This window comes from Apodemus sylvaticus, chromosome 7 (assembly GCF_947179515.1).
Source record: "Apodemus sylvaticus chromosome 7, mApoSyl1.1, whole genome shotgun sequence".
Classification (NCBI taxonomy): Eukaryota; Metazoa; Chordata; class Mammalia; order Rodentia; family Muridae; genus Apodemus; species Apodemus sylvaticus.
The window spans coordinates 120,921,812-120,946,067 of NC_067478.1; the positions used below are offsets into that span (position 1 = coordinate 120,921,812).

General features: G+C 47.6%; 1 protein-coding gene across 3 annotated transcripts in view; it reads left to right on the forward strand.

Moving 5' to 3' along the window:
• The first annotated feature begins 13,726 nt into the window (after positions 1 to 13,726).
• The window catches only part of Amotl1 (angiomotin like 1), a 72,393-nt gene continuing 61,863 nt past the window's right edge, over positions 13,727 to 24,256 (forward strand). For 2 of the 3 annotated variants that reach the window (XM_052189104.1, XM_052189105.1), the window contains exon 1: positions 14,156 to 14,355. In XM_052189104.1, the coding sequence (XP_052045064.1) occupies positions 14,307 to 14,355 (49 nt within the window). In that variant the 5' untranslated portion in view covers positions 14,156 to 14,306. Of the gene's footprint in view, positions 13,891 to 14,155; positions 14,356 to 24,256 lie in introns of those variants that run through there. The other variant, XM_052189106.1, reaches the window with a different exon arrangement.

Sequence of the window (24,256 nt, forward strand, 5' to 3'; positions counted from 1 at the left end):
TATCACGTGAATGGGAACATCCCCCACCATGACCAGAATGGCTGATTCCTTCTAGCTCATTGCTTTTCCTTAGCCTTGGCCATTACAATCTGCCAAGCAGTCCTTTCTTCAGATTCTGTTCGGTCTTGAACTGTGAACCTTGGCTGCTGCAGCAGGATAGTGATAGAACTGACCTCGGGCCATAGTGACAAGCATTATCTAAACTCAGCAGCTGACAGCAGTAGCTCATGTTAGACATCTTCCTGCTCCTAGGCGGGTACTAAGACACTGTCCAGCATGATCTCAAAACTGGAAACATTTAATTTTTTTTACATATACATTGAATAATCTTCCCACTTGCCACCGTTTTCCTGCTTTGTGTCAAGAGAGTGTGTCAAGACTCGAGAAATCATGTGCAAATCTGTTCTGGGCAGAATGTTTTGCATACCTGGTCTAATGTGCCCCATGCATAGGAGGTGAACAACGAGAAGAAATGGGGCTTTTAAACTCTTGTTCTTCATACAAGGGAGCCGCACCAGCTCACCAGAGTGGGATTTAAGTCACACCCCCACGTTGGTATCCCCAATACAACAGTTTCCAAGGATTCATCAGGCTACATGACTTAAGGAGCCGTGGCTTCCTTTCAAGTTGCTATTCAGTTTAATGTCCTGGACTCCTCAGAAGAGGATGCTGGCCATTGTAAGAGCATCATGCCCAGAGATCGGAAAGCCAGTTAACATGATGTCTCCTGCAAAAACTGGTGGCCATTCAACTATGGCGATGGCCTTTGGTGTCCCTGCTCACATTCAGACTCAGAGTCTTGGTCTTGGTTTGCTGAATGCCTGGGTGGTTCCCCTTGCCCTGTGCTCTCCTGGATGTAGACATGCAGGTTTGGTCCCCTAGGGCCCCTCAAAGTCTCAGAAAGGGCCCGGTCTTCCTGATAACTGCAGAAACCAAACTCATCCTGGGATTTGAGATTCACTTGATCATCTGCCTAGCTTCAGGCTCTCCGCCAACTCCACCCCTGGATCTGCCCCAGCTGTCTCCACCCGTTGGAAGCCTGTCTGTCCGGCTGTCCTCCTTGGAGGCATCAGACAGCTTCTGAGAGGGAGGGAGGGAGATTTTACTCCAGATGAACTTTTTCTCCGAATGATTGACAGTGGAAAATTCAGTTCCCTTCACAGGAAACCTCACCCTCCACAGGGTGTGGTCCAGCCTCTGGGCTCCAACAGAACAATCACAGAGGACGCAGCATGATTACTGTAGCCACACTGAGCAGCTCAGTTTCTGGCCACAGCAGCCCTTTCATCCTCAGACCAATTCAGTAAAGCCCACTAAGACATTTCCATTTTATAGTGAAGAAAATGGAGGCTTAAAGAAATGGAATTATCTGCTCAAGGCTGCTGAGCTAGTGAGAAGGTTAGATTTATAATCCTTGATTTCTGAAGCCAGTCTCAGCTTCCTGGGGGAGGAGTGTGTACCTTACTCTTTTGGGGGAGATTCAGTTGAGAGTGGGATAAAACAGTAACAGCAACAGCAACAACAACAACAACAACACACACACACACACACCCTCTGCTCTGTACTCAGTCACTTGTGGGCAGTTTTTTTTTCCTGTGCCTGTACCAAGCTTGTGCCAGTGTTTTCATTATTCCTTAAACAACACAGTGCAACAGCTTGTAACAGTGTTTGCCAGTGTCAGGTGTTATGAGCAACCTAGGCATGATTTAAAGTTTACAAGGGAGGACGGGTACAGGTTAGATGCAAAAATCACACCTTTTTACTTTAGGAGCTTGGGTCTTGGGCATTATAGACTTGGGATGGTGGTCCTGAAGTAGCTTCTTCCAAATATGGGGCAGGGATGGCTGTATCTAGCAAGGGGCCTGGTCATATGTGGCTGTTCAGGACACGTTGTAGATGGCACTTGTTCAGAGCCATATTGTTTTAGACCATCCAGCCATCAGCAGAACACTCCAGAAGGAGCATTTCTTTCTTTTTTTTATTTGATTTTTTTAAAATTTGTTTTTATTTATTGAAAAGGGAAGTAAAGAGAAGTAAAAACACTTTATGATAAAATTAAAGATTTACATGGAAAATACTTCAGATAAACACATTAAAATTGACAATTTTCAAGGAAAATTAAGGAGTAAAGTGGTAGACATGTAAAACATTGCTAAATTAATTGAAATATGGGATAGAAACATTTTATGATAAATTGAAGATTTATGTGGAAAATATTTCTGATAAAATTGTAGAAAAATGTAGAAAATGTCAGAAATGAAGATTATCATGGAAAATTTCATATAGATATAATAGTGGTAGACATAAAAGTATTCCTAAGTTGATTAAAAGTGGAATTATAAACATTTTCTGATAAACTTGAAGATTTACATGGAAAATATTTCTGATAAAATTGTAGAAATATATAGAAAAACATGTTAAAATGAAAGATTATCATGGAAATTATATAGATAAAATGATAGGCATAAAGATAATTCTAAGTTGATTGAAGGTAGAATTATAAACATTTTCAGATAACATGGAAGATTTACATGAAAAATATTTCTGATAAAATTCAAGAAATATATAGACAAATATGTCAAAATTGACTATTTTATGGAAAATTTTACATAAAAAATGGTTTATGTAAAACTCTTTCTAAATTAATTGAACGTGGAATTAAAAACATTAGTAATAAAATCAAAGATTTACATTGGAAACATTTCTGATAAAATGGAGGAAGTATATAGAAAGACATATTAAAATTGAAGATTATCATGAAAAATAATGCAGATAAAATGGTAGACATAAAAGAAATTACTAAATTAATTAAAAGGGGAATTACAAACATTTTCTGATAAAATTGAAGATTTACATGAGAAATATTTCATTATTCTATGTCTTTTTATTGGGGAGTTGAGTCCGTTGTTGTTAAGAGATATTAAGGAATAGTGATTGTTGCTTCCTGTTATTTTTGATGTTATTTTTATGTTTGTGTGGGTATCTTCTTTTGGGTTTGTTGGAAGAAGATTACTTTCTTTTTCTAGGGTGTAGTTTCCCTCCTTGTGTTGGCATTTTCCATCAATTATCCTTTGTAGAGCTGGATTTGTGGACAGATATTGTGCAAATTTGGTTTTATCATAGAATATCTTGGTTTCTCCATCTATGATGATTGAGAGTTTTGCTGGGTATAGTAGTCTGGGCTGACATTTGTGTTCTCTTAGGGTCTGTATGAGATCTGCCCAGGATCTTCTAGCTTTCATTGTCTCTGGTGAGAAGTCTGGTGTGATTCTGCCTTTATAAGTTACTTACCCTTTTTCCCCTTACTGCTTTTAATATTCTTTCTTTGTTTAGCGAAGTTTGTTTGGTATTTTGATTATTATGTGCTGGGGAGGATTTTCTGTTCTGGTCCAGTCTGTTTGGAGTTCTGAAGGCTTCTTGTATGTTCATGGGCATCTCTTTCTCTAGCTTAAGGAAGTTTTCTTCTACAATTTTGTTGAAAGTATTTACTGGACCTTTAAGTTGGAAATCTTCGCTCTCGTCTATACCTATAATCCTTAGGTTTGGCCTTCTCATTGTGCCCTGGAGTTCCTGGATGTTTTGAGTTACCAGCTTTATGCATTTTGCATTTTCTTTGACTGTTGAGTCAATGTTTTCTATGTTATCTTGAGCACCTGAGGTTCTTTCTTCCATCTCATGTATTCTGTTGTTGATGCTTGCATCTATGACTCCTGAATTCTTTCCAAGGTTTTCTATATCACAGAGATGTCTCACTTTGTGATTTCTTTATTGTTTCTCCACTTTTAGATCCTGGATGGCTTTGTTCAGTTCCTTCACTTGACTGTTTGTGGTTTCCTGTAATTCTTTAAGGGATTTTTATGTTTCTTCTTTAAGGGCTTCTGCCTGTTGACCCATGTTCTCCTGTATTTCTTTAAGGGATTTTTGTGTTTCCAGAGGGATTTTTCATGACAAGTTGTAAAGCAACAGCATAGAAACTTCTCTAAGATCCCTGTGTTCCAACCCTGGGCCCAGAACTCAAAATCACCATGGCTCCTGGTGATGCTGACACACCTGTAGGGGAAAGCAAACTTTTGAGAACTTCAGGGCTTGGGGGGATTACACTGCTGGAATGTGGTGGGAGGCAGAATGTTGGCTCTGCAGGGATAAAATGAATCCTTGTCCGGCCCCCTGATTTGTTCACAAAGTGGTGGTGCAGCTTTCTCAGGAGGTGACAATCCCAGCTGGGAGAAACAATGGGCTGAGAAGGCCTCTTATTCCAGAAGATGAGTGGTTGCTCACTTTGGAAAGAAAAAAGAAAAAAGAGCGAGGGAAGAATATGGAATTATGAGATAAGCATACAGAGGGAAGTTTCCTCTGTTGGGTAGGGATGAATAGGACGGTGGCCAGTTGTTCCTGAACGTTAAACCGGAGGGTGCCTCCAGAGGGACTGCACCATTTGTTAAGCACGCGGTGGCCATGGTGGTGAGCAGGGTGTCAAGGAGTGTGAGTAACTGGCCTGACCTTTGCTAGGATGCTCTGACCACAGTTTTGGGGCACGCTCTTGATCTTTCTGGATTGTGCCCTGTTTATGTGTCTCCTGCCTGCGCTCTGTTTTACCAGCCCCCCTTTCCTCTAGCTCTTTCCCTGACCCTCACAGTGCTGAGCCCCGCCCCCACCCCCGCCCCCGTTTGCTCTGACCAGGCTCCTTCCTTTCCCTTTCCATCCTAAGTTGGAGGCCTTCCTAGGTCTCCCTGCCAGAAAGTGAGCAGGTCAAATTATGAAAACGGATTTAAAAAAGAATGTTCTTTGGCAAAATGGGGGAAACAGATGTTCAGCGCTGGCGTGCCGTCTCGTCTCTCGCTGTCTGCTGCACAGGATCTCTGGAGATGAGCACTCGTCCCCGGGCACGGACAAGCATTTATTTCAACACCAAATGCATCTGAATATTTATTTCTCCTTAATGCTCTTCTCCCTGTAACCTCTGAGCCCTCAGATTCACTTTGCACAGGATTACTGGCCACATAGCAGAAATGCTATTTTCTACTTCTCTTTAAAGCTTTTGAAATCTTGGACTGCTGCTCGCCCTGTACCTATGTCCAGGTTACTCCTTAACAGGAAGCCATTTATGACTGATTCTTGACAGCAGAGGAAGGAGTCTGGGAATAGAACCCAGGCTGCTGTGGGGACAGGGGTTAAGTATCGATGTGGTATGGTGATGGGGAGGCTTCTGTACGGTCTGCTACTGAGAACTGGTGTTTGAGACCAGATAGTCTAGCCTCAGTCCTTGAGATTAAGAATGTCCTTGGTCCTCTTAAGTGCTGAAACTACAGATGTGTATAACTGTGCCTGCCTCATTGTTGCTGCCCACCAGGAAATGAGAAAGGTCTACTATTGGCTCGTCAGCTTTTTTTTTTAATTCGATATATTTTTTATTTACATTTCAAATGATTTCCCCTTTTCTGGCCCCCCCACTCCCGGAAAGTCACATAAGCCCCCTTCCCTCCCCCTGTTCTCCCACCCACCCCTTCCCACTTCCCTGTTCTGGTTTTGCCTTATACTGCTACACCAAGTCTTTCCAGAACTAGGGGCCACTCCTCTGTTCTTCTTGTACCTCATTTGATATGTGGATTATGTTTTGGGTATTCTAGTTTTCCAGGCTAAAATCCACTTATTAGTGAGTGCATACCGTGATTGATGTTTTGAAACTGGGTTACCTCACTTAGTATGATGTTCTCCAGCTCCATCCATTTGCCTAAGAATTTCATGAATTCATTGTTTCTAATGGCTGAATAGTACTCCATTGTGTATATATACCACATTTTTTGCATCCCTTCTTCTGTTGAGGGATACCTGGGTTCTTTCCAGCTTCTGGCTATTATAAATAGGGCTGCTATGAACATAGGGAGCATATATCCTTATTACATGGTGGGGAATCCTCTGGGTATATGCCCAGGAGTGGTATAGCAGAAGTGAGGTGCCCAGTTTTCTGAGGAACTGCCAGACTGATTTCCAGAGTGGTTGTACCAACATGCAACCCCACCAGCAGTGGAGGAGTGTTCCTCTTTCTCCACATCCTTGCCAATACCTGCTGTCTCCTGAGTTTTTAATCTTAGCCATTCTGACTGGTGTAGGGTGAAATCTCAGGGTTGTTTTGATTTGCATTTCCCTGATTAATGAAGTTGAGCATTTTTAAAGATGTTTCTCCGCCATCCGAAGTTCTTCAGGTGAGATTTCTTTGTTTAACTCTGTACCCCATTTTTAATAGGGTTATTTGGTTTTCTGGTGTCTAACTTCTTGAGTTCTTTGTATATATTGGATATTAGCTCTCTATCTGATGTAGGGTTGATGAAGATCTTTTCTCAATTTGTTGGTTGCCAATTTGTCCTTTTGATGGTGTCCTTTGAAAGGATCTCTTGTAGCCAAGTCTATCCTCAAGTTACTATGAAAGCTAAATGTCTTGGTTAGGATTTCTGTTGTTGTGACAAAACACCACGACCAAAAGCACCTTCCAGGGTGGGGGTGGGTGGGGTGAGGGTGGGGGTGGGGAGGGTGGGGGGGGGGTGGGGTGGGGTGGGGTGGGGGAAGAGCTTATTTCAGCTCACAGCTCTCTGCCACACTCCATCACTGAGGGAGGTCAGGGCAGGAACTCAAGGCAGGAACTGAAGCAGATGTCATGGAGGAGTGCTGCTCCCTGGGGTGGTCCCCATGGGTTACTCTACTTTCTTATTCACCCCAAGACCACCTGCCCAGAGCTGGCACCACCCACACTGAGCTGAGCCCTCCCACATCCATCATTAAGACCAGAGCCCCCACAAATTTGCCCACAGGCCGATCTTACAGAGGCATTTTCTCATTCAAGGAAAGAGTCCTGCATTTGTGTCAAGTTGATCAAAGCCCTAGGACACTGAGGATGGCTTTGAAATCCTCTTTGGGCCTCTTTTCTTCTGAGGGCTTGGATTTCAGCTGTGTGTCACCATGCCTGGTTTTCTGTGGTGCTGGAGCTCAAACCCATGGGTTCTTATGAGCTAAGGGAGCACGCTAGCAACCGGGCTTCATCCCCTGCCAACCTTTCAAGTTCAAGTTCAAGCTCTCCTTTTTGAACTGGGACAAGCTATGCCCCGCCCCCCACTCTTGCACTCTAAGGGAGACTGCAAACTGATGGCTTGCTGTGGAGTTAGAAGTTGACAGCTCCAGGTCGCTGTCAGACAGGCCCTTGTGTGGAAGAACTATGGGTACCCAAGTGCTATGCCTCCTCCTCGATGTTTTTAGAAACACATGTGTGGCTTTCAGTTTTATATACAAAATGTGTGTCAGCATTAGGAATGGAACAAAAGTTATTTCATGGAAAGATAACGACAGTCGGTTATTGCCCTCTCCGTGTGAGATGCCATACAGGGCAGAAGCGACTGAACTTGCTTTCCCTCAAAGAAAGATCAATGTGGAGAACATCCCACGGGCCTCTCTCTATCAAGTAATGTCCATAATTAACCAACTCCATGATTCTCATCCCAGAAAGATCTAGTGCCCTAAGGTACACTTGGCAACGTCTAGAGATCTTTTGTTTGTTTGTTTTCTTTCTTTAAAGAAACTATTTACTTTATGTGTGTGGGAGTTTTGCCTCCACGTATGTATGTGAACCATGGTTGTGCAGTGCCTGCAGATCCAGAAGAGGGTGGGTCCCCTGAACCTGGAGTTCCAGATGGTTGTAAGCGACCATGTGGGTGCTGGGAACTGAACCTTGGTATTCTGCAACAACAGCAAGTGCTCTTGAACGCTGACTGGTTTCTCTAGTCCTCTGTTTTCTTAACCATGCATCAAGAAGTAGTTGCTGCCACCTATCCAACTACAACTCCCAGAGCAGTGTCCCACAACAAAAGCTGTCAGCCTGCTGACAGCTGAAGGCTGAGAAACCTCACACTAAGTCGTTAATCAGAGAAATTTATCCTGAGCTTCCAGTGGTCCCAAGGTTTCTGTGGTGAGAGTTTCACTAAGAATCAGAATTACCCAATAACTCCAGTGCTCAACCGTCTGAATGGTTGCTCTGCCAGGCTCGTTACAGTCGCAGCTACGTGCTGTGTTCAGCCTCTCCCCCTCAAGGTCTGTGTTTGTAGCCAGTTTTTAGAATGAAACGCCCTTTACCCATTCTGTGGTATAAATATATTTTCTCTGGCCATGATCTTATCTTCTCTGTCTCTCATATTTTAATGGCTCCGATTACATGCTTAGTGAATATTAGACACTAACATCCCCAGGAGAAACTGACAAGACAAGAGACCAGTGTATCGCTGATGGTGTGAAACTGAAAGCCCTTAGACAAACAGGTCTCAGATTCATAACTTAGTGAGCTGAGCCCCCTGTTGTGGTGGTAGTGCAGAACCTGGCTATTTGTCCATTCCAAAGTCCTTCAGTGAATTTCAAATGGGAGGAGCTTTCCGGTTGGTGGATTCTGTGCTGCTTGGTTTTCTGTCAACGTGGCATCTGGGAAGTGAGATCCTCAGTTAGGAAATTGTCTCCATCGGATGGGCCCGTGAGCACGTTTGTGGAGCATTTCATGATTAAATATTGATGTGGGAGGCTGAGCCCAGTGGGTGCTGTCACCCCTGGGTCCTGAGGTATATAAGAAAGCAGGCTGAGCAAGCCATGGGAAGCAAGCTTGTAAGCAGTGCTCCTCCGTGGCCTCTGCATCACTTCCTGCCTCCAGGTTCCTGCCCTGAGTTCCTGCCCTGACTTCTATTCATGGTGCGCTGAAAGCTTTGAGATTCTTCTCCAGGTTGGTTTGCTCGTGGTGGGTGGGTGGTCAGTGAAGCAGTGGGCAGATTCTGTTAGGTCACTGTTTTCATAGGTGCAGCTTTCTCGTCTTTGGGAATTGTTTCCAGAATGCCAAAGATGCCTCACCCTGGCTATCTGTCCACTGTCCCTCCTCATGCTCCTTCCCTGTCTCCTGCAGGAAGAAGTCTGGTTTGGCAAAGGACCTTCTCCTGCCTCTTCCTCCTCTCTCAGTACCCACAACCACATAGGCTTGGCCCTGGAATCATGGTGCCATCAACAAGTCCTAAGATGGGGCACGGCGTGTGCCTGGCCCTTTAGAGGAGGCGTGTGTGATGTAAGACTTTCTCAAGAACATGGCTTTACAACCGGAAACAAGCTAAGGAAGGGAAGGCAAACTGTTCTCTTTATGAAATGGAAGAGCGAATCAAAGTCTTTTGGGGGTGCTTTTTGTCTGTGGAGAGCAGGGTAGTGCCCTTATCCAAAGAAGGTGTCTGCCACGCCTGCCTGTGGGTGCCAGCCTCCTGCTGTGACAGTCAGCTTAGGCTGTGGGCTTTAGAGGATTATGGACTGCACAAGGCACTAAGGAAGCTCAGCCTCTGCAGGTGTTCCTCGGGCGTTCCCCAGAGGAAGTGAAGGTGCAGTGTGGGTGGCACCACCTCACGGACTAGAATTCTCAATAAATAAAAGAGGGAGAGACTAAACCAGGCAGAGGCTGGAAGGCCCTTTCTCCACCCCCAGGTCTGCCCAGGTGCGACATCTGAGAGGCTATGGCAGTATCACCATGAGCTCAGGTTAGCCTCAGCTACATAGTGAGCACAGGATATCTAGAGCTTCCTAGCAAGGACCCTGCCTAAAACAAGAACAAGCCCACCGTCAAACAACAGCAAGAAGAGGTCCCCTTGTCAGTCCTCGGGCCCCTTGCAGTCCTTTGTGCATGGCCACTCTGCCTCACAGCGCCTGTGACTTCTGTCCACCAGCCACTGCCCTTCACCATTAGCGATTACAGTTCTGGTGTAGCCAATACTTGTGGAAGAATCTCAAGAGCCCTACCACTCAGTGGGCATGTGAGAGACTCATGTGAGTTCTAACATCTATGCTGAGATGTTCTGAATTTAGAGATGGGGAAATTCAAATTCCTACTTACTGTGGTTCAAAAATCACACTTTGGAAAGTACCATGGACCTCAGACTTTAAAACGATCCTTCCACAAGCAAAAGAAGTCATTTTAATCAAGACTGCCTGATTGTCTTAACAGTCATTAACTGTGACCTACAGGCTGCAGTGACATCCTAGAGGAGACGCTGTGATTCCTCTCAGTCAGGTGTGTGGATTTGCCTCCTGTTGTCCTTCTCTTCCCTAGCAAGCTTGGGCCTTTTCCTTTGGCTGCTTGGTGTCCATTTATCAAGGCACAAGCCAATAAAGACATGGCCTGTGTGTTCAGATGGGAGCTGAGTGTGTGAGCATGGATGAATTTGTATGCTAACAAAGTATTGAATGTCTTTGGTATTTTGAAATTCTGGAGGAAAAAGAGACTCTTGCTAAATTCCTAAGATACAGATATTGATATGTTACCTCCGTGTTACCCCCCCAAGTCTGGAAGAATTTTGGCTAGAGCTCTGGTCCCACCCTAAGGCTGTAGGCATTCTCTATGTGGATGCCCTAGTAACTGGCTTTATCACCCCTGACCATATTCTATTGACAGTATCCAATATCCACTCTGTTTGGTCCCAGAAAGCACTCAAATGGGCCCATCAGTCACTGTTCCTGGCAATTAGCAAGTGAAAACTTGAGTCAGGTTAGAATGGATGTTGACATTTAGTGTGAGTAAATAGATATGCCCTGCCCCCGCCCCAGAAGCACAGGTATGAATCACTACTTTGTTTGCTAGCTAAGACAAATTATTTATTTAGACAGGGGCTTAGTAGTCACCATGCTGGACTAGTATTCTCTATGTGAGACTAGAACTTGCTGCGATCCTCCTGCCTCTGCCAGTCTACACGTGTACCACCATGATCTCATCGTCGTCATCACCATCATCATTCTATCTTCTTTCTTTTTTTTTTTAAGATTTGTTTGTTTATTATATGTAAGTACACTGTAGCTATCTTCAGACACTCCAGAAGAGGGCATCAGATCTCATTACAGATGGTTGTGAGCCACCATGTAGTTGCTGGGATTTGAACTCAGGACCTTCAGAAGAGCAGCCGGTGCTCTTAACCACTGAGCCATCTCACGGCTCAAATGGAACATTGGAATCTTCAACTAGACGTTCTTTGAAACGTTACAGAGACAGCCTTGTGAGAACTGCATCCTTTTCTTTCAGCCCATAGTTTCTGAGCAATAGATTCACATGCATTTCATTAGAAGGACATTCACTTTCTACTTTTAGGGTAGAGATTGTCAGCTGTTGGTGTGGGCTGAGACATGGGGTCAAGGAAGCTGGCGTCCTGCTGGCTCTCTGCCTAGGCTGCTGTGGATAAGGCTACATGGAGTCAGCGCGAGGGAGCAGGTGAGATTCACCTGATGAGCTCATTCTAGCGCCTGCAGGCTGTGCCCCGGAGACCCACAGCCCGCTGGCTGGAGGACAGCTTTTGGGCCCCCACACCCTTTGCTCCCCCACCTCTTCCTCTACCTTCTTTCATTTGCAAGCATGCTTTCTTCTCATGTGAACCAGTTCACGCTTCCATCTTTCTCTTTTCTTTCCCCAACTTTCCCCCCAGAAGATAGTAAGTCACTTAACATTTTCCTCAAACCAGTTTTTCAACTGTGCTCATGACACATTCTTCCCAGAAGGGCCTTTTCCTGTGCCTAAGGCTGCAAATCTGTTGCTTGCCCACCCCACCCCCGCCAGGATTGCCTTCTTAGAGAAAACAGAAAAACCTTATTTCAAAATTTTGTGGCTGAGCGGTGGTGGCGCACGCCTGTAATCCCAGCACTCTGGGAGGCAGAGGCAGGCAGATTTCTGAGTTTGAGGCCAGCCTGGTCTACAGAGTGAGTTCCAGGACAGCCAGGCTACACAGAGAAACCCTGTCAAAAACAAACAAACAAACAAACTCCAAAAAAACGAAAAAAAATTGTTTTTGTGATCTTTCTTAGTGGGTCTCACCGAGAAATGATATCCTCCTCCCTCCATCTGAACTTACACCTCATTACTTCCCAGAACTTTCTACAATTGTCCATATCACAGGGCTTCTGGGAGACTGAAACATCAGCAAATATATGCTTATTATACATTCTATTTTATATTTATATTTGTAACATAAATTGACTGAGTCCATATGCTTTGGTTTCCTTCCTGTTGCTGTGACAAATATCCTGACCAAAAGCAGCATAGAGGAGGAAAGGATTTATTTCGTCTTATAGGTGACAGACCACCGAAGGACATAAAGCAGAAACCTAAAGGCAGGTCAGCTGACTGTTTTTCTGACAGAGGAGCTCACTTCATAGTCACAGAAGTACAGCAGTAACCATGGACGCTGCTGCTGCTAGCTGGCCCACAGGCCTTGCTTAGCTAACTTTATAATACAGAAGGGACTAATTGCCTAGGGGATGATGCTGCTCACAGTGGGCTGGGCTATTACCTCAACTCTCGCACAGACATGCCCATAGCCAATCTGATTTGGACAGTCCTCAGTTGAGGCTGCTTTGTCAGATGCCTCTAGGCTGCGTCAAGCTCACAGTTAAGACTAGCTACAACACTTTACACTTCTTTAGATGACTTGGTGCTAGTCTGTCTGGTCCCTTTGCTTAGGAGGATTCTAAGGTTTAGAGACACTAGGTGACTTGTCCAGGGTCATCAGGGTGACAAGCTGGGCTGTGATGTGGCCCACTCTTGTTTGTATTCTAGAGTTGGTGCTGGCAACTGGTCAGTTTTGCTCCCTTCTAGGGGGACACAGTAGAGGTATTAGGGCGTACATAGTGGCCCTCTCCCTCCATTCCCAGTCATTACCTCTCCTCCATGTCTATAGTTTGTCACATCAGTGAAGCAGGTGGCCTCACGCTGACTGTGGGCCCAGAGTCAGCATTGACGCTGTGTGGTAGGAAGCACAAGTGTGTTTCCACCCTTGGCTTTGCTCCTGAACTTGTTCTGTGACGCTGAGCTCTTTCTTGACTGTACATGTGGGGTGACCAGCTAGGTGGGAGTCTCCTCACGAGGGAAGTGGAAGCTGTGGTCCACTCTCTTCAGTTCTTCCCGTCTGCCCTTTCGTGACGGTCTCTTTACTCATATTGTCTCTTCCTTTGTAGTAAAAACTCTTTTCCCCATTTATCGTTCTTGCCAAGCACCCTCGGTGAGAAACCTTGCCAGCTCCTCTGGAGCACTGCCTCTAGCCCAGTGCCTTCTTTTCCTGCTCATCTGATCCCCTCCGCCCTCTATGCAAGGCTGGTCTCCTCCCTGGCTCCTGTCCAGACTCTTCACAAGTGAGGCCCTACTGCCGGGTTCTTTTCTGTGCACTCGGCCGGCGACTTTAAATGCAGCCTGTGCTTGAGAACTAAGTTTAGCAATTACATTTGGGCCCCTGTCTGAGAAACAGAGGTTGTCAAATCAGAGGGCTGATCATGGCACAAGCCAGACATTACCCCCCCCCCCCGCCCCCCACCCCCCACGGCCTGGTAAGAAGGGAGAAAAGGAGAACAGACAAACAGAAACCTTGATATGCCCTAACCTTCCAAGTAAGGGCTTGGGCAGCAGCATCTGGTCTCTCCTCTCAGAAAACCAGAAAAGTCCTAGAGCTTGTCTTCAGAAGGTAGTAACCTGGTAGGGCTGGAGAGGAGTGTAGCTTAGGGGAAAAGGTCTGATTTCAGACTCAGGGCAGACTCACAAACACTGTCCCAACACTTCTATTTCTTTGCTTCTGCTTGAGCAGATAAGGGCCTGGGGGTTGTGGCCACAGGATGTACAGCCCCAGGAACCCGCTGAACATTTAAGGCTGTAAGGTAGGTCTGTTTAGCTGTTCTACTCCACAGCAGAGCACAGCATATAGCCCCTCCTATCCTGAACGCCCTACCTGATGGATACTAGGGCCTGGGGAAGGCTTTCACTTGGTAATTTCACTTAGAAGAAAAGTTGGTTCTAAACCAAACCTAGCCAGGAGTTCGGAGGCATATCCCAGCAAAGGATTCTAAGGCATTCAGACAAAAATGGTGAGTGTGACAGGAATTGAAACGCAGCAGGGGACAAAAACAAGGGAAGCTGTCTCTGTCTTTGGTCTCAGGGAGACACGTCAGCCTGAGCCCCGGCAGTTTCCGAAGTCCCGGGAGGGGCGACGGGAAACTGGGGACGGGCTCTAGGGCCCCGCGGCCGGGGCCGGGGCGGGGTGGAGTGTAGGGTTACAGGGATCAGACCAGCGACCCTCCGGGGTAGCGCGCCGGCGGCTGGGAGCGCAGGGCGCCCAGGGACCCGGCAGCGGGGTGGGGTGGGTGGGACTGGAGGGGGAACGGGGCATCTCTCTGCTTCCCGAGCGCAGAGGCTCCCCTCGCCGCGCTTCCTAGCCGCCATCCCCCTGCCGCCATTCCCCGCCGCCGTGTTGCCCAAGCCAGGATCGCCCCATGATCGCCCCATGCGGAGGGCAAAGTCGCGCCGGGGACCTTGCGAGCCTATGCTGAGAGGTAACCAGTTCAAGCCGGGGGTATCGGGGGAGGGCTCCTCCTGACTGGGCCGAGAGGTCTCCGCGGCTGCTCCCGGGAGCCCAGGCTGACATCAGCTCCGCTCCAGATGTGGGCGACTTGGGGAACCAGATTGGCGCTGGGGCCTCCGAGTGTCCCGAGAGGGATCCAGAAGGTTCAACAAGACAAAAAGCAGAATTCGGTTCCGTACCACCCTCTGAGTGCCCAGTACCCCCGTGGCGGATTCCCACGGGAGACCGAGGACTCGGGTGTGTGCGCGGGCCCCTGACACGGGACTGGCCTTTCCCGTGTGGCTGGCGGGTCCCGGTCGCCGGAGGGGCGGGAGGGTTGGCGGGTGCCGCTGCTTCGGCACAGACAAAGGCGCACGGGGCGCCCAGGCCGGACCCCTGGACGCGCCCGGGCCCGGAGGCTCCGGCCCCTTCCGCCCTGAGCCTTCTTTGTTCTCCCCAAACAAGTTTCTTGTACAAATCGGGACTTGGATCCGGCTTTCCCTGGCCTGTTGGCAGTGCCTTGAAAAGAATCTGGTTTCCGGGAGGAAACAAACTTTCCAAAGGGGAGCTGGTTGAACTTTCTTGGAAGGTGACATTTGTGGCAGATAGGAAAGTGGAACTTCGGTCGATGACGGCCCCTGACAGCCCTGGGGACCCGCTGGTGCTAGCCTTATGTAGCTAGCCTGGGGGATGAGGTTTCACCCTCTTAAAGTCCCCTACTTGGGGACCTCAGTAGACGAATCCCGGGCCTGTTCCCCTATTCTCTGCCTCCTTTTTTTTTCCCCCTGGAAAATGTTTGCCTTTCATCCCTCGTCGTGGGTGTATTGTCTAAATTGCTAATGCCTTTAAGTGGGTTATCTGGACGTCGGCGTCTGGAGACAGGTTTCGATCTCACGGGTCTTGATGTTTACCTTTTGGATGGTGTTTGGTCCTTTGGCCCCTCTGCTGCTTGCCCCTGGTTCTATTTTCCTACAAAGACTATTAAAAGTCTGGCGGGATTTGCTTATTCAAGTCGTTGCTGATGCTGGAGGATGTGATGCTTTTGAGGTTCACTGGACTCAGAACTGTGTTAGCTTGTTCACCGAACGTGCACACAACCAGAACCGGGTCATAGTAAACAGCTACAAGTCCTGAAGACTCTCTTTCAGGGAGTGAAAGGTCAGGGCTTGAAGTATGGAGCGCTCATGGTTTCCTGCTTCCAAAACTAGGCTGTGGATCCTGCCAAGCTGGCTAAGGCTCTCTCTCCCTGGCTGTGTACCACACGGGGCCCAGGTGCTGCTGCTCAGTTCTTAAGGATCTCTGGGGTTCAAGTTCTTAGAATGAGAATGTACTTCCATACAGTGTGGAAGGGAAGCAAAGGAGCAGAATGCATAGATTTGAACAGAAAGAAAACCAACAGGATATAGAACAGAAGGTTCCAGAGACCTCTTGTTTGGTGGGGTTCCTGGTGTGTGTGTGTGTGTGGGGGGGGAAGGGTCATGTGTGGAACAGAACATAGGATAGGTTATAGAGACCTCTTATTCCGTGCCGTTCCTCATGTGTGTGCATAGTTCCTAGGTGAGCTGGTTTTGTTTCATCTTGCATGTCACATTTTTTTCCCATGAGGGAAACCTTTGTCCACCTAGAGGTGGTGAGCAAGGGAGGCGGTGCTGTCCCTGGGGCTCCCTTCCTCCTCCCCTTCAGAATCAGGCACTGCTGCTGTCAGGTGTTTCAGGTTCTGTTCAGCCTTATGCTGGGGGTCCAGCGGATTGAAGAGCATGTGGAGACAGAAGCACTTAAAAACACATCTTGCAGCAGCAGCAGCAGCAACAGCAGCAGTGCATGAATGTAGAAATGGGAGTGGTTTTCTGGGAAGGTTTCTGTCTACGTGTGGAGAGCACAGCTTCCAGGCTGCTTGTCCAGCGCTTCAGTGGATGGCTTCAGTCCAGAGCTTCTGGTGTTCAAACCCACACGGTTGTGTGACCCCAGAACCCAGGAGAGAGGCTGAATTAGCTGATGGGAGGCAGAGGCTCTGCAGGGAGAAGGGAGCTGCGGAAGTGAAGTGTGTCCTCTGGGAGCGCTTCCTGTCTCCTGGGGTGTTTGTGGAAGTGCTCTGAAGATGATAACACTACAGCTCAGAGAACTTCAATGCCCAGTGACACAGAGCAAGGGGACACAGTGCAGAACTTTGATTTTCAGACCAACACGGTGAGCTAGCTCTGTGAGAACTGCTAACGTTCTTGCACCAAAGTTCTCTCAAATAACATTCTTCCCTGCCTGGGTTGTGTGTGTGCCTGTGCATCTGGACGCTCAGGCCAGGACATTTTGTGGTGTTTTGAATGTTTTGTTAACATTGGAGGGTTCTTATCACCCAGAATTCAGAAGATGACGGAATCCTTGAAAAGCAAGGGTTAGGGAGGTCAGGCCAGAGGATGTATTTGATTACAAAGTTTGCTGGAAATTGTTGTCTGAGGTTATTGAGGTTTTTATATTTGTTTGCCTAGAGCTTTTTTTCCCTGTTGGTTTGCTCTTGTTTGTCTTAGAGGAGTGGTTCGATGTACACCTGGCCGTGGTAGATGGGTCAGTATGGTATATTTTTCTGGAACGAAGCCATTGGTGCTCTTGGATCTTGTGCTGGGTCCAGGAAGAACTCTCCTGTCACTTGTGAAACCTTAGGGGACAGTCATCACAGGCTCTGGGCAGAACTCCCAGCCTCCCCAGGAGGCTCAACCATCAGGATCTCTAGGTTTTGGTCTTGCCCCTTTCTTTTAGGACAAGTAGAGGAGGGGGAGTTGGGAGCTTGTCCTGTTAAGTCTCTGGGCACAGCTTTCTGGAGGCTGTTTTTCCTCACAGGCTGGCCCTGCAGCTCTAGGCCTATTTCTGTTTTTCTCCTTTTAACCGGCTGTGGTTCACCCAGTCTTCACTTTCCATTTGAAATATCATAGCGTGAGAGGATGGTGAGGTCCAGGGTTCCGTTCTCCTCTTCTGGTGACCATTACATCGTCATGGCGCCCAAGCAGAACCCACGTGACATGGGTGCAGAACTCAGAGCCTAGACAGGGGTCTTCGGTGTGCCTGCACACGTACTGTGTGTGCACCTCCCATGCACTGTGACTCTAGCTGTGTGTCAAGACGCGGAGCTGTGCCCTCTCTGGAGGCTCTTCCTGTCCCTGAATAAGGTGGTTCTCACGTTGTCCTCCTGCGAAACTCCCTGAACCGTAGCGATGCCTCACCTACTTATAATCCTCTGCAAATTTGTCATATTTTGCTTTATGTAAACAAATCCTCAAAACATGGAACCTCTGAGATTGGCTCTTTATTCTTTGCCATTTCTATGAGATCCGCCAGCAGTTTTGCTTGTGTCAATGGTTTGTTCATTTTTATTGCCCATGTAGTATTCCAAAGTCTGGCTGCACTGTGGTTTGGTCACTTGCCTGTTAAAGGTCACCTGGGTTACTTTCAGTGTTTGTTCACTACTGACAGAGTTCCTGTGGATGCTCACAAACAGATTTTCATGTGGATGTATTTTTTCACTATTTCAGATAAGTACCCAGGAGGCTAGGTTATGTGGTGACCATGATTTTGATAAAATGATTGCTAAACTCTGCTCCTGGTAGCTGCTTTATTTTAGATTCCTCCCTGCAGTGCAAACACCTGGCTTTTCTGCATCCTGACAGCCTGATGTCATTGGTTTTTATTTCAGCCATCCCAGTCCCAGTGGGTGTCTTAATAGGTGCTGTAAACTTAACGTGCCTTTAATTTGTATTTCCCTGATGTTGATAGAATAGCGCCTCCTCTCTGCTGTCTGCCCTCTGTGGGGGAAAGGCCGTCACTTTGCTGTGTTCTGCCTCTTTCCTGATGGGACTGTTTATTTTACCACTGGGCTCCAATCCTTCTTTGTGTGGAGTGCATGTCTGTGGCGTCCATCTTCTCCCACAGTGTGGATTTCTCCTTTTCCTTCTCCTTCTGGAACCATTTTGAAAAACTAAGTCTGTAATTTTGGTAAAGTCCAACTAACTGACTTTTTCCTTTATGCATAGTGTTTTTGGTGTTTTGTCCCTCCTAAGGGTCTCTTGCCTTGGCCCATGTCCCCAGGACTGCCCATGCTTGCTTCTAAAATGTTTACACTTTACGTTTAAATTGTACATTATGTCTTTTCAAATCTGTGAGTCTTAGTGTTGACTTTTATTTATTTCTACTTACAAACAATTACTAATTTATTGTGTGTGTGTGTGTGTGTGTGTTTCATGCGGAGGTCAGGTGAGAATTTATAGGAGTTGGTTCACTCCTATAATAAGCTGTGTCAGTTCCGGGGATCGAACTCAGTTTGTCAACCTTGGCAGTAGGCACGCTTGCCTACTGAACCCCATTACAAAATTAGCATGAAAAATGTGGTTTCACCCTGGCTTTCAGACACGGTTGTGGTTGGCCCTCCTCTGCCACACTCTTGCTCCCATCCACTCCCTCACCGGGATAACGCCCATACGCTCCATCATCCTCCTTAAGTCCTCCCGTTCCCCCTTCTGGTCCCTTTTCTGGTTTCATGGCCTGAACCTCCCACATAGAAAGGCTGAAGTATAGGATCTGGTCTCCAGCTCACAGCAAACTCTGTGCATTGGTCTCCCAATTGCTAGGATTCCTCGCTGACAAGGCCAGCTAGCTGTTGACTTTTATCCACTGAGGCCTCAGGTAAAGTGGGGTTGAAGACAGCTCCCATGTCTCAGAGTCGCGCGAGGGAAAAAACAAGGTAAGATGTAGGTCATACTTAGCTCAGTGCCGCACACGATGGAGCCGGCAGTAAAGGCTTGCTGTAGCAGCGGGAAGTGCCGATGCGTTGGGCAGCTCACTGGGGACAGACACTGCCACCAAGCCTGATGGTCAGCCCTGGGGACCTGTGTGGTGGAGAACGACTTCCTGGAAGTTGCTCTCCGACCCCCACAGGGATGGGATGGCATTTGCTGCCCCCACCAAATAAAATATACGTAATAAAAAATTTGACCGAAACAGCAGGAAAGCAAACTGTTTCTAGTGTTGTGTGTTCTCCTTTGTATTCTTCCAGAAGCCCCTCTTTCTTCAGCCTGGGGCACCGTTTCAAGCCTCACATATGATCGATCCAGTGGTGCTGGAAGCTCGGATGCTGTAGTCGCTATCTAGTTTCATCTGTAGAACGGGCCATTTTCTTTTTTAAAAACAACAAGGGGATGGAGAAAGGCGTCCTTCCTGTGCTGACCTCAGCAGGTGGCAGGAAGTGTGACCGTCGCCCGAGGCTGGAATCAGCCAGGATGTGACCAGCAGCCCTGCTTCCTTTTCCTCAGTGACCTGGTTTTTGGTTTCCAGAGAAAAGAGAGTGGTTCCCATCCTGAGGAGGGCATGGAGCAGTCTGTCGGGGAGCTTGTTACACCACCAGGTGCCAGGCCAGTCCTAGGAATTGTTCTGTCTCAGAGGCCGAGGACTTTGTGGAGCAGGGCTCTTTAAGTTGGGCCTGGCTTGAGGCAGCCCTCTTTGGGATGGCGTTTGTCTTGGTTTGAAAGGCTGCATTTGGACCGGGCTGGATTCTGAGATGAGCGGTGGGTGTTCCTGTAGGTTCTCCTCAGGTGTCTCTGGCCACACTCTCTCCATACACCATTTCCTCTTCTCTGTCCATCTCCTACCACTCAGAGGACATGCCAGGCCTGCCTCCGTGCCACTGTAGACAGGTTATACTGCCTGAGAAAAGACACTCAGCCTCTGTCACATAAACGGATTTGCGGAATATTCGTATTCTAACGTCAGCGTGGAGTTGAGGTGGGGCAATGAGTGTGAGAGTTCTACAGAGGAGACAGAGGCAAGGTGCTGGGAACCAAGGGCATTTTAATTTCGTGTATGCATGTGTGTCTGTGAGAGGCTATGTGCATGGGTGTGCAGGTGCCTATGGAGGCCAGCAGCTTCGGCTCCGCTGGGCTCGGGTACAAGGGTTGTGAGCTTCCTGGTGTGCTTGCTGAGCGCTCAACCAGGGTTCTCTAGAAGAGCAGTGAGTGCTCCGAACTGTTCAGTCATCTCTCCAGCCCCTTTAGAAACGCTCCTGGGCATCCTTTTTTTTTTTTAAATATTATTTATTTATTTAATATATGTGAGTACACTGTAGCTGCCTTGAGACACACCAGAAGAGGGCATCAGATCCCATTACAGATGGTTGTGAGCCACCATGTGGTTGCTGGGAATTGAACTCAGGACCTCTGGAAGAGCAGTCAGTGCTCTTAACCTCTGAGCCATCTCTCCAGCCCGCTCCTGGGCATCCTTGATGTGTCTTTCCAGTAGTGTCTGGGTTTGCCGTTGACCATCTCTCCTGATGCTAACAAGGCTACCAACCACCTCTGCTCGTGCTAAGGACTCCATGGAGAAGGTCCCTGCAGGGAACAAGTGGTTGGCTTGGGTGTCTTGGGGACCCTAAACCAAGATGTTGTAGAGGCACTTTGACAGATGGGGACAGCAACAATGAGAGAAGGGCTTCGTGCTGAAGAATCACCTGCAAGGGGCTCAAGCAGTGCTGCACGGTTTCCTTGCAGAAACAGGTTCCATGTGCTTTACCTCACTGTCAGTTTAGGACAAACGTGATCTGTATCATATCTGTCTTCCTCCCTCCTTCCTTCCCTCTCTCCCTCCCTTCTTCCTTCTTTCCTTCCTCCCCCTTCCCACCCCCTTTCTTTCTTTCTGATCTAGATCTACAGTGAAAGTCCAGGTCTTCAGCTCTGCTGGCCACAGTTCAGGCTGTAGTAATTACTTGTGCCAGTTAACACTGTTACAGTAATTTCTGTCCAGTGCCGGTTAACACTGACCACATCCATGAAGGAAAGGCTAAGTGGATCCCTTGGGAGTCAGCTGCAGCTAGATGGTGAGAATGTCCCCCAGGGTGAGCGCTCCATCCCCCCCACCAAGGCTCCCACTTCTCTCTTCCTTTGGTAGGCAGACCAGCACGGCACCTGAAGTATGCCAAGGGTGTATCTCCTAGACTCCTCTCAAAGCCTCCTTTCTGCTTTTAGGGATGCTCAACCCGTGGGATTCTCCTAGGGGATGCTTCTAGAGAGGGATAAATAGAAGGGCCCAGGGAGAATTGGCACAGCGAGGTCCTTCTGGACAAGGTCATCCAAGCCAGTTTGGCCACCCCACCTTGAGCAGTATCACCATTAAACCAGCTTTTGTCAACCAGAGTTGGGAGCTAGCCCAGTTTTTCTCTGAGGTGTTCGAGCTTACATCCCTCCTACATTGTGTCATCCTAACTGCTATGTCCTTTGAACGTGTTCTGTAAACTGACAAGGTCTTCTAGCCAACCCCTCACCCCCAGGTCTTTTCAGACGACCTCTGAAATGAGGTGCTTTTTAACACACTTTCTCTTCCTTCATTGACCACTAGGCTTCCCAGCTCCTGCTTGCCACAGGTACCATGTGGCAGCTTCTGCTGTTGGCTCCCAGGTCCTGGAGCCGTCTTGTCCTTTCTCTGTTCCTTTCCTCTTTACCTCAGAACAGACCAAGCGAGACAAGGATGGTGGGTTCCCAGCTCATCACACAGGTTTGGTTTGTCAGGAGTCAGCGAGGAAGGAGGTGGTCCCTGTTCTGCTGCTGCTGTATCCTTAGGCAGCCTTGGGGACGTCCTCAGGACTGGGTCAGGGATGCAGGTTCGAGGCAAGCCTCTCCCTTTCCCTTCCTTAAGGGCGTTGGAACCACATTTCTTGTTAGCCAGTCCCCTCTATGCCGGGGCTCTGTGGAAGGAGTACTTCTGGTAAGGGTTGTTTCCCTGGGAATGCACACCCCCCAACACACACACACACACACACACACACCACCTTGACTATCTCTGACATTATTTTCATTGCTCATTCTGGAGATTTAGGGGAAAATTGAAAGATTTAAGGACAGACATACCAGAAATGTACTTTTTTAGAACTGTGTGGAATTATGGGCCCTGGAGAATTAAGGGTGGGCATTCCCGAGGGGATTACATGAACTGTTTTCAGGACTACATGAACAGATTTACATATGACCCTGGGAAGTATAGGGCAGGAAAAGTAAGAGTAGATCTAAATGGTCTACTCTGAGATGCATATTTTCTTAGTTCTGAGTTAAGAAAACGATATTATTTTTCAAAACTGTGAAGTTTCTACATTTTCTCCAAAGTAAACCCAGGAGTTAGGAGGGGAAAAAAACAAACAAAACACATATTTATATTCTGGTGACATTTACTCAGTGACTAAGATCATTTTATTAGTTTAGGAGCACAAAGCAGAGATTTTAATAAAGGCTGCTCATAAAGTGAACAGGTTTGTAGTACTGAGACGGCGAGTGTGTGTGTGTGTCTGTGTGCACACGTGTATGTGTGTGTGTATGTATATGTGCGTGTGTGTGTATGTGTGTGCGTGTGTATGTGCGTGCGTGCATTCGTGTGTATGTATGTGTGTGTATGCATGTGTATGTGTCTGTATGTGTGTGCATGTGTGCACATGTATGTGTGTGTGCATGTGTATGTGCATGCATGCCTGTGTGTGTGCGCGCGCATGTGTGTGCGCACGTGTATTTGTGTGTATATGTATGTGCATGCGTGTGTGCGTGCGTACGTGTGTGTATGCGCGTGTATGTGTCTGTATGTGTGTGCGTGTGTGCACGTCTGTGTGTGCGTGTGTGCACGTGTATTTGTGTGTATATGTATGTGCATGCGTGTGTGCGTGTGTGCGTGTGTGCATGTGTATATGTATGTATGTGTATGTGCGTGCGTGCATGCATGTGTGTGTGTGCGCGTGTGTGTGTGTGTGTGTGTGTGTGTGTATCCCCTTGAGAGCGTGGTAGATACCAGGGGGCGTGTTGTGTCTTCTCCCATTGTCCTCTGCCCTGGTTTCCATCTCTCCCTGAGCATGTGTTGGCAAGAAGGGCTGGTGGGTGAGCGCCAGAGCGCTGCCGACTCTGCTGCTTCTGCCTGGGATTGAGGCCAGCTCCCTGGTCAGGCTTTTGATGTGGATGGTAGGGTGTGAACACTGGTCCTGTGCTTGTGTGACAAGCACTTTCCTTATGGGGTCGTCTCTCCAGCCCAAGGTTAGTGGGTTCGTCGTCGTTTGTTTGTTAATTTAATGTAATAATTACAAATATGTTCCTGAAGTTTACTTGTAGAATTTTCATTTTCTTTTTTGGAGGAAGATATCTGCTGAGCATTACTGAGGTGACATTTCTTGTTTTCAGACAAGTTAAGCAAAAAAGGATACAGAAGTCGGAATGCGAAGTGTCCCTATAGGTATTTGAACACTTGGTGTCACCAGCTGCTATAGATGTTTTGAACAGGCCAGAAATGTTTGGGGGGGGGCGGGTAGAGCCTCACTAGAGGAAGTGAGTCACTGGAGGCGGGCCTTGACGCTTCATAGCCCAGCTCTACTTCCTGTTCATGCCTTGCTTCCTGATTGTGGAGCCGTTGTTATTACTGCCTCAGTGTTTCTTCTGCCACCAACTGTTTCCCTCCATGATGGACTCTATGCCATTGAATTGTAAGTTAGAATAGACCCTTCCTTAACTTCTTCTTTCTCAGGGATTTTGCCACCAAAATATCTCAGGTAATTTGCCACCATTATATTTCTCAGTAATATAAGAGTATTTGATTTAAGAAGCATTCACTCTAGAAGCATCTGCCAAATGAGCGAATGGACTGTTACCACACTGCGTATGAAGTGGATACTCAAGTGGACAGCTCCATGAGGGCACGGACGTAATTACCGTGAACCTTGACACAGCCTAGAATGGTACTGAGGAATTATCTGGATCAGGGTGCTGTGGGAGACTGACTTATTAACTGACCCAGCCCACTGCGGGTGGCCCCATCCCCTAGTCCAGGTCCTGTGCAAAGACAGCTGACAGCAGCCAGCAGGCGGTGGCATTGGTGGACTCGTCCCCGCCTACCCT